The sequence below is a fragment of the Dryas octopetala genome, chromosome 4 (genome assembly GCF_963921425.1).
Source record: "Dryas octopetala chromosome 4, drDryOcto1.1, whole genome shotgun sequence".
Lineage (NCBI taxonomy): Eukaryota > Viridiplantae > Streptophyta > Magnoliopsida > Rosales > Rosaceae > Dryas > Dryas octopetala.
This window is the reverse complement of record NC_141369.1, coordinates 9,648,592-9,663,590: the sequence shown is the minus strand read 5'-3', so window position 1 is coordinate 9,663,590 and position 14,999 is coordinate 9,648,592. Positions and strand designations below refer to the sequence as shown.

The following is a 14,999-nucleotide window of genomic DNA, read 5'->3' as shown; positions in this document are numbered from 1 at the left end:
CATTTTTGTATTTTACCTTTGGTAGGTTGTTCTTCTTGTCGCAGCTGCTAATTTTTGTACGAACGCGATTGACACATGCGAGAATCAACATATATATGTCCTTAAAGTTTTTAAATATCCGATAAGTTGTTTGGGGGTGGTGCATGTACGTTTGCATAGTTTGGTACGTATAAAATATATCCAATGGGGTGTGAGCCAAAAAAGAAAATGATTTCATAACACCTTTTGGGTGTGTCTGAGCTAGGTCATATTCAAGGATTCATAACTCTTGGTCTGTAATTAATATATGACTAGAATTGAAACAATTAAACCAAATATAGATAATAATCAAATTGAGATGGTCTTCAGCAATTCCCTTTTTGGAATGGCCAAACTAAATAAGTCATTCACATACCGAACTTGCACAAATGTTTGGGAGCTAGAATGAAGTTCTGGATTATTCATCAATTATAATTACAATGCATTCCTTTTAGTTACCTGAGGGAGATGAATTCCGGACATCCTAATGAATTCAAACTCACCGACCATCACTACTTGATCGAGCTAATAACAAAGGCTAAATTACAATGCATTTTTCATGAACAAAGGAAATTAATAAGAGTAAACGAAAAGAATAATTAAGCAACAAAAATATATATGTTCAATTCTTCATATATAGTTTGATAAATTGATAGCTATATAACTATAAAATAACATCTGTACCATAGAGTCCTCCAGTCATCCGACATCAATTGTCGCCCTGCGGGAATTCAAATTACAATCATTGCACCTTTTTCCCATATATGCACATCTCTAGGTGTACTGATCGATCTTGTAATGCCAACGTACATTCCAAATTCTACAAGGGGTTCCAACCTGGCATATGAAGAGTTTGGCCCTAATTCTTTCCATGTTAATGCGCGCGCCCAAACTAATCAGTCATAATCGTGCTGTTTGTCAATACTAATTGACAAAAATTCTCAGCCAAACAATTCCCGGCCCCTTGCAATTCCCAGTGCTTTTTCGATGTAAGCAACTATGAGGCCTACAAATCAGGAAAAATTATTGTATGTGCCAGTTATTTATAACGACCTCTCGATCTAACAACATGCATGTAAGACCCATCATTTTATGGTGCTCCAGTATGTGCATGTTGCGAGAGAAAGGTAATTATATATGACCCGCGCATACAAAAATGCTTCGCAGATCGATCAGTTGAAAGATGAATCTCGATCCTTTGTGATCAACTGATCTAATATTATGTAAAAAGAGCAAGGGTGGGATTAGGATTAGGATTAGGATTAGGACTAGGATTAGGAAGCAGTAGCTGGTTGGTTTCCATTTCTCTAGGCATAGGGGAGTGCCCCTGCTTATTATTTGGTATGATCTCTTCCACAACTTGAAGTGGATGAGGAGGAGGAAAGGCAATGGTGAGGTCAAGATTCAAGTCAGATGAACCAGATGTTTGAACATCATCATCTTGGTCAAGACAGCTCGCAGCTTCTGAGGCCCTAATGATTATATCATCATTTTGATGATCACGTGATGATGAGGATTTCGATTTCAATGGTTCATTACCACCACATGCATTGTTCATTGACCCAGTTGATGTTGCAGCAGCAGCAGCACCACCACCCGAAACGCAGTCGTTTTGAGGAGTGGTAGTATGAGGAATGATTTGGTTTAGCCTGTGGTTATTGGGATCAATACCCATTTTAATTAGCTTCTTCCGGATGTGAGAATTCCAATAGTTCTTCACCTCATTGTCTGTTCTTCCCGGCAACCTTCCAGCTATCAGTGACCACCTAACAGCCCATGAAACTTTTACCATTAGTTGACCTTCATGTTTATTAAAAGAAAAAATATATGTTCTTTTACCAAACAGTCTGATATGTTATGTTGTCTGTGGATCTAATAAACTCTTGTTTCAATGTTTGATGTGAGATTCACATAACATGCTTGATATTTAGTACGAGATAAATGAATCAAAGGACAAAGATGAACAGAGATGGGATGGTACCGGTTGCCAAGGAGGGCATGGAGTTTGATTATGAGGTCTTCTTCATCTTGCTCAAAGTTACCACGTTTGATGTCTGGCCTGAGATAGTTTATCCATCTTAGCCTACAACTTTTTCCACAGCGGTGCAAACCTAATTAATTCACAAGAAATACACATGAATATAGGTTAATAATCAATTAAGGAAAAAAAGGGGATTAATTTATATAAACATTAAATTGCACAAACATGCATGAAGCTACAAACCCACCTGCAGCCTTAGGGAGAGAACGCCAACAGCCTTCGCCATGAGTTTTAATGTAATCAATGAGTTTTTGGTCTTCTTGCTTAGACCAAGCTCCTTTGTTCGTTCCTTCTTTTTCACAGCAAGGTTTTCTCATGACTAACTTTTAGTTAGAGAGAGAGAGAGAGAGAGAGAGAGAGAGAGAGAGAGAGATCAAGCAGCTGGTAATGTATAGGAGATGGGTGTAGATATAGTTGTGGGTTGTGAATGAATGCATGAGGAAGGTTGACTTGGACTGGTGGTTTTGGCTGTTTAGGTGGGTCTCACTCATTCACTCCATATATCACAAAGTCATACGTACTGCTTACTGAAGAAGAAGAAGAAGAAGAAGATAAGGTCGTGTGGTGCTTTGTAGACTTTGTAGTCTGTTGTTTACCGTTAAGTATATGTCACTTTCCTTTTCACATGATTTCTATTTCTTATTTTATTTATTAAGTATTTAATGATCGATCTCTAATTCATTTATTCATGTTCAAATCTTGTTAAGAAAAGTATTCTCTGTTCGCTCGCCCAGATGAGCCATAAAGAAGATTCATCTATGCAATGATATAAATACCTAGATATTGGCATTAAACGGATAGTGATATGATTATATATTACTGTTATTATAGAGGAAAAAGGGTATCCAATCATTTGTTTGAATATTGTAATTTTATTTTGGGTTAATTACAAATATATACCTCAATTATACATCACTTATTAATTGGGTACCTCAAGTTTAAAAACTTTCATTAGGGTACATCAACTTATGTTTTTTGTCAATTGAATACCTCCGTTACTTTGACCGTTAGAAGGACCGTTAACTACATATGTAGCGCTGACGTGACACAAGCGGACCCACCACTAAACGTTGACTTGTCTTTTAAAAAAAGCCACGTGGACAAAAATTTATAAAAAAATCAATAAAATCCTTAAAATTATATAAAATTGAAAAAAAAAAAAAAAAAACGAAGCCAGGCCCGGCCTCACCTCCCCACCCTAGCCCCCTCATTCCCCCTTCCTCCCCCACCCTTCCCCCACCCAAGCCACCCTTCCACATCCCCCGTCCTTCCCCCCCAAACCCAGGCCACACCTTCCCCCCGCCACCCCACCCCACCCCGACCAGACCAGACCCGACCCACCTCCCTCCTCTCACTTTCTCTTTCTCTTTCTCTCTGCCTCCCCTCCCCTCTGCAACACCTCCTTCTTCCACCAATCCCCGCCCCTCCCTCTGCCACCCAACCCCAGCCAGCTCCATCGCACCCCCCACCCCAGCCTGCCCCTATCCTGCCCAACCCAACCTCTTCCTCTTCTCCGACGCCCTTCACCCCCAATTTTATTTACTCAACTCCTTCACCGTCTTGAACTCCGCATCAGAAACCCTAAGCACATTTCCATTATCGTCCTCTTCCTTCAATTCGACCTCGAACTTTCTGGGTAGGCCTTTGCGCTCGTCGTCGATGTTGAAGAGCTCCGAGAGAGTGTTCCGAGCCCTAACGTCGCAGGACTTGCGTCGAGTCGAGTATAGAGGGTTGTTGGCTGATAAATCTAGTCCTGGGCCGGAGCTAGGACTTGCGCTGAGTCGGTTCTGGAGAGTTGTTGGCATGATTTGCTGCGTCGGAGCTCTGACCCGGAATGTGGGTTCCGAGTTGGGGTTTCGGGGTGAGCGGCGGAGTCGAGACCGGCTAGGCGTTCGCGGAGGCATGGGGCGCAGAAACCGATGATGAGGCTGGCAGGGAGGCGGTGACAGGTAGAGAGGCGGTGGGTTTGGGCTTGGGCTTGGGCTTGTCATGTCATGGCTACGGTTGGAGGTTTGCGGTGGTGGTGGTCAGTGGGTGCATGTGGAGGGTGGCGGACTTGGGGAGGGGGAGGGAGGAGGGTGTGGGTTGCGAGTTGCTGGCCAGAGAGGGGGAGGGAGGCGAAGAGAGAAAGGTTGAGGGTGACGTTGCTGGGTTCTCAGCCATTTTTTGTTTTTTTCATTTTTTAATTTTGTGTTTATTTTTTATATTTGGTATCATTTTTTAAACTCTAATTAGGTTTTTTAATTAATTTTTATCCACCTGTATATTTTTAAATGCCAAGTGAATGTGCCACATCAGCACCACATTATTAGTTAACGGTTAGACTAACAATCAGACTAACGGAGGTATTCAATTGACAAAAAACATAAGTTGATGTACCCTAATGAAAGTTTTTAAACTTGAGGTACCCAATTGATAAGTGATGTATAGTATATGTAATTAACCCTTTTATTTTATATATAGGGAATTTAAGGATGTCTTTACTTTAAAAAATAAAGACATCTTATCCCGAGCTTACAATTCAATCAGAATCATCCATATTTTAGGATATCATTAAAAAATTATCATTATCAAAAATCAATCAAATCAGAAACTGTTTAACCAGTTTATTATTGTTAACACATCATTTCAATTTTATTTGACGAGTTGTGTTTGTCTACACAGTTTAAATGACTAAACAATCACTTGATATTTTATAGGGATGATTATTGAGGATGGACCTAAAAAATAGACACTTTTAATCATTAAACTGAATTGTTGGGTGATATCAAGAGATAATGTTTTTACTTTTCTTAAAAAAGAACATCTTTACTTGAAGTATATATATATATACAGAAATGATCTCTCACTAACCAGAGAGCGGAGAATTCCATGATCAGGACCATCCATTTCTTAGGTCTCTTCTTAAGGGTCGTTCATGTAAAAAATCAGCCAAATCCGTAATTATTTGGTATTCCAAACTATACAGAAAAATACAGTCCGTTAAATAAAGGGGTAAATAATGTTCACAGTAATATACTGGCTAAATAGTTTCTGGTTTGACTGATTTTTTGTAAGAGTGATATTTGAATGATATCCTACAATATGAACGATTCCGATAATTGAAATTCGTTGCTGGGTGGTTAGATGAGTAGAGAATTTATCGCTCTATGTTGAGCGAGTGATCATTACTGTATATATATATGTACAAGCTCCTTCCATTGAGGGATTCTCAAATAATTTTATTTAAGGGATCCCTCATGAGCCCACTACATATAGTATTTCAACAATCCGAACCGTCTATTTTTTAGGTCTATATTCAAAGATTATCTTTGCTTGCAAAAAATTAGACAAATCATAAACCATTAAGCTATCAAAATTTGATTAAATAAATAGATAAATAAAATATTTTCGATAAACACTTGAAATGGTGACCATTTAATTAACGGTCAAATGGTTTCCGATTAATCTAATTTTTTGCAAAGACTATCCTTTAATGGAGACCAAAAAAATAGATAGCTACGATCATCAAAATACAATGTGAAATAGACCTCACAAAAGTTCGCATAAATAAGCTTATTTGAGAAATCCTTCAAAGAAAGAGCCTCTATATATCTCGATCAAAGCATTTCTTAATATAGTATTAGAGTAGATGTATTGCAAAGATGGATAAATTTTTCTATGTAACCGATACACCGTCACGTGGTGTAACTTATCCAACGTGTCATAATATGAGTAGATGTTATTAATACTATATCCACTAATATAAATATATTGTCCAATAATACACTTACACATTAGATCGGTTACACAACATGACGATATATCGGATACAACCAATAATTGTTTGCAAAGATGAGTGCATGTTGGTATCGCTAGCCCAAGGTAGTGCCAAGTGATACCAACCTAGCGCTGTGTAGGAGTGTTCCCCAATAACTCAAAGGTTTGTTCATTAAAAAAAGGGTTAATTACATATATATACCTCAACTATACATCACTTATCAGTTGGGTACCTCTGGTTTAAAAACTTTCATTAGGGTACATCAACTTATGTTTTTTGTCAATTGAATACCTCCGTTAGTCTGACCGTTAGGACGACCGTTAAATGCTTACGTGGCGCTGATGTGGCACACGCGGACCCCACCATTAAATATTAATTTAGCATTTAAAAATAGCCACTAAACCAAAATTAATAAAAAAATCATTAAAATTATATAAAATTGAAAAAAAAAAAAAAAAAAAAAAGCCAACCCCCACCTAGCACCCTCCCTCCCCTTCCTCCCCCACCTTTTCCCCACCCAGGCCACCGCCCCTCCCCCCCAAACCCAAGCCACCCCCCACCTCCCCCGCAAACTCAGGCCACCCCCTCCACCTCCCTCGCCCCTCCCCCCCCAAACCCCTAAACAATTCTCTCCCAATCCATTCTCTCAAGCCTCTCTATCTGCAGCACCAAGATAAGTCCTTAACAAACAAAGCCAGAAAAGTTTGAGGAACTCTCCAACAGTTGGAATCATTCAGCCACAAATTGATTCCAACTTACCTGGTTCTAGTGTTCCCAAGAGTAAGTTCAAGATCATCCGATACACATTCCTCAATCCTCTCACCTTCCCATGGTTTCACTAACCCTGATGTGTTACTTCCAAATGCAAACTCAGCTGTCATCCCATATGACATTGGAACATCTACTTCTTTTTGTTTGTTATGAGGTTCGGGCCAATCCCCAACATACTCTGTGCTGAAATCTTCCCCACCCGAGTTTGAGGCCTCTGCATTGCCATTTGCGCCCTTACGTTTTGGATTTGCGACATCATTGTCACTTACTCCCTTCCGGTGATGCTCAAATCTGTTGGGCTTGGTGGCGTTTTTGGCATGTACGCGGTTGTGTGCGTCATGTCTTGGATATTTGTTTTCGTTGACGGCGGCTGCGCTGGCCGCACTGGATCCTAGCCCACTTCCCAATGGCAGGCCCTTTTCCAGAGAGAGGGAGAGGCCGACGGAGCGCACACCGAGCATCTTCATGACCTCGATGGCGGTGATGCCGGCGCAGTTCCAAATCGGATTCTTGCTGAGCTTCTTGGAATGGTTGCCGGAGATCTCGGAGATGGAGATTTCTCCCAGGAGGACCTGCGGGTCGAGAGTGATGGAGACGAAGTCGCCGAGGCCGTCGACGGCGCAGCCCAGGAAGTCGAAGCCCCGGCCGAGGTTTGCCACGATGGCGGGCGTGAATGCCTTGACAGAGGTGTAGACGGGTTCGGGTTCGGTACTGGTCAGTGAGGGTCTGGAGGGGAGGGATATTTTTTATTTTTTTATTAATTTTGGTTTAGTGGCTTGGCTTGGGTTTGCGGGGGAGGTGGGGGGTGGCTTGGGTTTGGGGGGGAGGGGCGGTGGCCTGGGTGGGGAAAGGGTGGGGGAGGAAGGGGAGGGAGTGTGCTAGGTGGGAGTTGGCTTTTTTTTTTTTTTTTTCAATTTTATATAATTTTAATGGTTTTTTTTTTTTTTATTAATTTTGGTTTAGTGGCTATTTTTAAATGCTAAATTAATATTTAATGGTGGGATCCGCGTGTGCCACGTCAGCACCACGTAAGCATTTAACGGTCTTCCTAACGGTCAGACTAACGGAGGTATTCAATTGACAAAAAACATAAGTTGATGTACCCTAATGAAAGTTTTTAAACCAGAGGTACCCAACTGATAAGTGATGTATAATTGAGGTATATATATGTAATTAACCCTTAAAAAAACATTGTTGTGAAACTCTGTGCAAGCCTTGCTTGCAGGCTCTCCCCCTTCCCGCTTGGGACATGGCTAAGTTTCATGAGCTATTTTTACTGTTTGAATTAGTCCAAGCGGTAAAGTAAGTGGTATAATAAATTAGGATTAGACTATGTTCTCTTCAAGTAATAATAAAAAAAACTAAATACAATGAGAAATACAATTTTGCGCCCAAATTTTATTTTAATTGTATTTCTCATTTCCGATAGTTAAAATTTTCAGTAGATAATTTTAAACTTCATTCTACACCCCTTAATGTTAAATCTACTTACTTAATATATATTTTGGAATGTTAAAAAGGTCCGCCTAATAATAAATAAACTCACATTTTAAAAAGAAGAAGCTCAAATAAACAAAAAAAAAAGTGGTGGGCGATAGTTCCTAATGGTGCACAAATTGACTTATTGTAAAGGTATTAAATTTTGTCGAAAATTTTGTTTTTTTAGAGTTTCGAAATCGAAACACATATTTAATAATTTTTTGTGAAAATTTCGCTGAAATTTTTGAAATTTCGGCGAAATTTATCGAAATTTTCCTATTTTTTATTTTCTCAAACTTCAGAAATTCACAAAAAATAGCTCGAGACTTCAAAGAATGCACCGAAAAAATTTACGGACTCGTATTGATGAGTACTAATTTCCTATGACCTCAAAATAGTCAAATTGCTTTCAAACAAATTATGAAAAATCATACTCTCATAATTTAATTCTGAAAAAAATAATAGCCAAATTCTTGAATTTTCATTTTTTAAAATTCATTTCCGCACAACTAAGTTCTAGAACCACAACTAAAGGTCTAAGTTAGTTAAAATAAACTTAAGGAAACTTCTAATTTTAGGTGAGAGGCACAGGAAAAAAGGAAGGAAAAATATAAAAAATAAAAAATAAAAAAGAATGAAGAAAGAGGCACGAGGAAAAAAGGTAAAGAAAGAAAAAAAAAAAAAAAAAAAAGAGGGGGAGTTTGGGGCCTTTGGGCAATTGGAAAGAAAAAAAAAAGTTTTGGATTTCGTTTAGTTATTGTAAATCTTAAACTCTAATACATTTCTATATAAATAAAATAATTAAAAATATCCTAAAGGGCCTAAAACCTAATTCCTAAAGAATATAGAGTATATAGGGTTTAATGTATAGATTGTAGAGTACAAAGAGTATTAGGGTATATAGAGTATTAGGGTTTAGATTTTAGTGTATAATTAAATTATACGATATAAAGAATATACTAATTTTATTTAACAATATTTGTTCCAGCGCGCATTATATTCACCTTATATCACATGAAACCTACTATATAATTTGGTTTTTTCAATATTTTTTATCAATTTAATAGATAATATGTTAAATAAATATATGGTAAAATTTCATTAAAAATTTTTGTATTTTGATAGTAATTTCCGTCATTTTCGTCTAATTTTTGTCAAAATTAAAAAATCTTCTTAATTTCCATCGAAATCCGAAATTGAATTCCTTGCTTATTGTTGCTTAGCGACTTCAGCCACAGCTGCTTCGATGATAGTTCAGGTTCGACAAAATCTTTGCAACGACAAATATTTCAAGGGTGAATGTGACTCCATAAGGTTGAATTTTTGTGTTTTAAAAAATGACGTGCGTTAGGCTCTGTGCCTAGCACGTTTTTCATTAATGTGGGCCGGCCTATCACTAATTTCTAAAAGGTGGGCTGGTGGCTTATCATTGTAAATTTCATTTGGGCTTTGTAAGAACCCTAAATTTATCTCCCCTCTTTGACCACTATGTCGACAACCCCTTACACCAATGTTGGCCTCTCCCCTCCGCCGCAACTCCCGTCTCTCTTTCCACCTACATTGGATGGCGAACACCACCAAACCTAAGGAGCTCCAGGTCGGATGCTGACAAAGTCGTCGACACCCCTTTGGTCTAGTGGTGTTCATAAAAGAGAGAGAGAGAGAGAGAGAGAGAGAGAGAGAGAGAGAGAGAGAGAGATGTCGCCATCACGAGGAGAGGGGCTCATCGGCGTGGTGGCTAAAGAGGGGCAAGGAGCTGTCAGGGGTGGTTGTTGGGGGAGGGGAGGGGAGGGGAGGGGAGGGGGGGGGGGTGGGCTTTTTCTTATCTATTTTGGGTTTTATTGATCTTTAAGGGTAAAACTATGGTTCTAAATTTTTTTTTTTTTTTTTTAAGTTTGGTACTAAGAGCAATTAGTAGGAATGTAGGACACAGATCATACTGATAGAAATTCCCTAAATAAACTCACTTTTTATAATTAATTAAATCAATCCAATTCACATTATAAACAAACCTTCAAACGCTCCTTTGTGAGCATTCAAACGCCCATTGTGTCAGTTTGTAACAAGCATGTGTTGATTGTTACTGACCAATGATAATAATTGAATCTTTTAATTTTTGAGACTTTCTTTTTCTTCTTTGAAATTGTGTGTATTACTTTTTCATAATTGTGTATTAACATACCACAAGGCACAAGTTACATGAGAAATAAAACTATGTGGAAAAGCTTAATGTCTCTAGGGAGCAGAATTCAGTGGCCGATGTGCTTGCTGGTATCAGTTTCGGCTTTTACAATCCTTAATGTCTTCATGTGTTTGGAACTTTGGATCGCCTCCCCTACTATTAGCCATGCTTTGTTTGAGGATTTGATAGGCGTCTCTAAGAGTAGGTCTATTGTTATTTGTTATATAGTTTTGAGGCTTTTTGGCATAATGCCCGCCAACTTACCCCCCAAAAAATAAAAACTAATGTCCATTTAAAAATAATAGGAACATTACTCATGCAACCTTTTTACAAAATGGGAGTAACCTATTTAGTATTTACTTAATTCGAAATTAAAAACACTGCTGTACTACAATGACCTGTGATGAATAAAATATCATACCCAAAGAAGAAATGATACTGGTATTATCTGAGCCCAAAAGGATGAAATGGTCTTAATCAAAGCCAATGACCCATACTTAGATCAAACGACACCTCTCAAATTATACTAAATGGTTTGAGTATCTCTGAACAAAAATAAATAAATAAATAAATAAATATGGTAGAGTAACACCCAAACCACCTAAACCAGAAAGGATAACACTTGACCTACCATTCTCCCTCTCTATCCCAATACCATCAAGCCAAGGCTTAGGAAATAGGAGCTTATTCAACTACCATTTCAAATGTTCTGCTTTCTTCTGTCTTCACCTGAACAAAACTTGACAGCAGATGCAGTTTTCCCATTAGACATGTTGGTGTAATATTTACAAGCCATATAAGTTTCTTCCATCGTTTTATAATATTAACAGAAAAGGAACAGTATACAATATACAGAGACTCTAATACCTGCCAGAGAAAATAAGTAAAATACAACCTCTGCCTCCAACTCAAGCCAGAAGCCTATTACATTAAACAGACGGCCAGTAAATCCAAAACACAAGTACCAAAAAGGAAGCATTCAACAGCTGGGCCTTTATTATAATCCTCATTAAGGTTTTAAGGTCTGCTAATTAGGGGTAGAACCCATTTAAGTACAAATTTAAGGCTAAACAACAAACAAAAATATAATATTTTCTACTGCACTAAAACTTTAGCTTCTTGCAGACTACAAATAACAATGTATTTATGAAGCCTCAGAGGAGAGAGGTGGGGGGCAGGGAAGGGTAAGTGAAGAACATATGTAAGATAAGGTGGAGCACGAATGGATACCCAGATATATGCCATAAGCAAATTATTTAAAATACAGACTATACTGCAATATCCAAACCAGAGGTACTGTTAAGCAGGACCCCTACTTTTTGTACGGCCTTAATCTTTTAGAATTGGATAATGGATACAGAAGTTGCAAATGAAGGACTGGTAAGTGAAATAGATAAGAATAGAACATTCCTTATATTTTCAGAAACATACTACCTTGGGAACGAAAGCTCACCAACCAATTAAAATTACAGACCCAACTCAATGACTAAAATTATTAGATAATTGTGTGTGTGTGTGTGTGTGTGTGTGTGTGACATGTGTGTGATGTAGGTGAAGGGTGATGTTTATCTAGTAACAGTATCTGCTCCTACCTAACTGCTTTCCTATCAAAAGAGGATAAGAAAGTTTCCTAATAGAATATTTCCGAATCCTTACCCTTTATTTTCACAACCAGTTCTAGATACCAACAGGACAAACATGTATTGTCACAAACGAATGACAACACAGGGAATCAAAACCATTTAATTGGTAATGAATTATTGAAAAGGCAAGGCATTTAATGCTACAAGGGGTCACCATATTACTATTGTTTCACCCTTCAATTTTTCAGTGCCCTGACTTTCATATTCAACTTTCAGAACGTTTACTTGAACACGAATATTTGTATAATGTATATCCCATTAGAAGGCTATGATTCACTTTCATGTGGACTGGTTGGTCATGAAACCACCTGATCTATCTAACAGTCATGCTTTCACAGAGTTCTGCAGATAGAAAAACAGACAATTTTCATTGTTTCTTGCCAATTATGCACCAAGATGTCCAAGGCAGATCCAGAACTAACAATCATCAACTTGAATCAATCATCCTTCAACACAATCTACTCAGTCATATGAACACAACAGTGTAGGTGATGATAATCAAGAGAATTCAATAACATGAAAAGGGAATATAAATTTACTGAGGCCCTGAAATTCCCATTAGCATGTTAACTACCATTACTATTTGACCAACAGTTGACAACAACCAGTCTAAACTGTCTTTGCCTAGGGAAATCTCAACTCGGTTTACAAGTCAAAGGATGTAGTTAAGAAGTAGTTGATTTACTGCCCCTAGGCTCACACACAAGTCCTTTTGTTACAACCTTAACTATTTCTTAGATTCAGATAAGTATTGGAACAGTTAAGCAACTTGTCCCTTTTTATTGGGTCAAAAGTTACGCAACTTGTCCAAGAGTCACAATTCATATGCAATGAAATTAAGGTTGGACAATACCACTACATTTTATTAAGCAGCACAGAATGAAAAAATTTTAGGTAAAATCTGGTTGGCCACCCTGTGGTATGACCCAGTTTCAAAATGTCAAAAGGTGTCCCCTTATCAGCTATGGTTTATTCTGTTGGTTGGACTTAAACTCAATGGAATTGTGCATTAATGCCTATAATTACTTGCACTAGCAAAAAATTTGAGAATTAGAGCAGTAAAATTCTATCATATCCACCATAAAATCATTAATAGTGAAGGTTTTGCAAAGTTTTGATTGACTTACAGAGGGTAGTTCATGATGCACCACAAAAAAAGGTAAGAAGGGAATAAGACAGGAGGAAAAAGTGGCACTATTAAAATCATGATGTGGCAATATGAAATTGGTCCAAACCACAAGATGGCAAGATTATTCTTCCCCTAAACATTATCAAAACTCACATCAACTTTCAATAAATCATCTATAAATCAAAAATCTCAACTAAATTAAACCTTAATTCCAGCTAAATTGAGGTTTGTAAGTATTCTATTTTTATTCTGTTTTTTAGAAGAAACAAAATTTTATTAGAACAATAAAGATGTTTACAATAGTAGAACTAAAACTCCAGATACACCAAGAGCCCCCAGAATACACAAAGAAACTACCTCAAAACTCAAGGACATTCAATAGAAGACTAATCTATCATCCTGACTGAAAACATCAATTCACAGCAAGTTGTTAAGTATTTTATTTCAGTCAACCTTATCTAGGATAGTTTTAATTTTTTAACAATCACATACTTCCCCATTACTACCCAAACCCCTATTGCCTTTCACTAGAATCAAATTTTCACACCAGTATGCTCGTAGGTTTTTGCCATGCATGATCAAACCATCTCTAGTAATCTCCCTCATCCTAAAGTGCAACTACCCCTTCCCCCGTGGGAGTTACAAATTGTGTTTGTCATTCTATTTTCATCATGTTGCCACTCATATATGTTAACAACTCATCTCCACTAAACTCATGTAATGTATAGGCTGCCTCTTAATTGCCCAATATTTTCAAGCATAAAGCATCATTAGTTGTCACTCATATCAGTTCATATCAGTTATTCCTTTCAGCCTTACTTCTTAAACATGCTGAACTAAACCAACAGGTTTGTAATATATTAAATGTTGAATGCGCATATTTCAAGGTCCTCATTCATTTCGGGAGAAACTAAAACCAAGAATATGTAAATGTGTGTGTGTGACACATTTTGGGGCAGCACAACGAAAAAACGTAACATAGTCTCATAAATGAATCACATTACTTTTTTAGTGTTTTGAGGTGGAAACTTCTAATCCATTTATTCAATGTGGAGGTGTGAAAGTTCACCAAATACATGGTCCAAGTCTCATTGTGCTCCTCATTTATCCTTTTAAAAATAACAAATGTCATTTATACAAAAAAAAAATCAGGTATGCTTTTTTGCCACAGCTACCCATTTTGCAGCCAGCAAGGTTCATGCATTGTTATCTTCTGCATGAAATGTTATCTCAACAACAAGATAAGGTGGAAAAGTTTATAAGGTTACTTTTACTGTCCTGTATTACTTTTATATAATTTCCATGATATATGTTTCCCTCTAATCTCCTATCAAGAAACAAATTGCCTAATTGTTCCACAGACATGCAACCTTAACTTGCTAGATCAAAGGTATATATAGCTTTCTTTCTTTTTTCTTTCATGATGCAAGGTATTGTCAGATCATTCAACCAAATTTTCTTGCATTGGATTCTGAAATAAATAAGGACCATCATTGTCCCTCTCAGATCACTAGAAATCACACAAATGGAAATTCTTCAAAAATATTATCCTTATCTTCTCATTTAAAAATATACTGCTCTAATACTTCTTCAGTTCACCTCAATTCAACCAAAGAATATTTATTGCTTTATGAATGTGAACTATGGAGGCATTCTGTTATCAAAGCATTCAAAGAGCTCATGTTTAAAAATTATATATTAACCTGTCCCCCAACTCAGATGTGAGTACTGATTTTTTTGGATAAGCGCCTTTGTGAGCCCAATACCTTGCAAGCCTATACACAATTGACATGGGATTTCGTCCATGTGGATATAATCTTGGAATTCCCATTGCATGGTCTCAAAGGAATAGAAACGTCTTTGGATCCATCAAAATATAGGTTTGGGGTAACCTACTGCATTCTATCAAAGTTGGGCAAAGAAAACGGATTGCAGGCCTTTATAATTTACAAAAAATTTCATAATGTTACTAATTC

At 37.4% G+C, this 14,999-nt stretch overlaps 1 protein-coding gene across 1 annotated transcript; it reads right to left on the bottom strand.

The window, feature by feature from the left end:
• Positions 1–617: 617 nt before the first annotated feature.
• Positions 618–2,406, bottom strand: LOC147286629 (transcription factor MYB8-like). The gene is made up of 3 exons (XM_086238910.1): positions 2,247–2,406; positions 2,000–2,129; positions 618–1,784 (listed from the first exon to the last, which is right to left on the bottom strand). The coding sequence occupies exons 1-3, from the start codon at positions 2,374–2,376 to the stop codon at positions 1,238–1,240; spliced, it is 807 nt and encodes a 268-aa protein (XP_086095036.1). The 5' UTR covers positions 2,377–2,406; the 3' UTR covers positions 618–1,237.
• Positions 2,407–14,999: the final 12,593 nt, after the last annotated feature.

Excerpts from the sequence above, each read along its gene's own strand:
- LOC147286629 (XM_086238910.1), bottom strand. The coding sequence starts at position 2,376 with ATGAGAAAACCTTGCTGTGAAAAAGAAGGAACGAACAAAGGAGCTTGG. Across the intron at positions 2,130-2,246 it reads TTCTCTCCCTAAGGCTGCAG|GTTTGCACCGCTGTGGAAAA; the intron begins GTGGGTTTGTAG and ends TGAATTAATTAG. Across the intron at positions 1,785-1,999 it reads CATGCCCTCCTTGGCAACCG|GTGGTCACTGATAGCTGGAA; the intron begins GTACCATCCCAT and ends ATGGGCTGTTAG.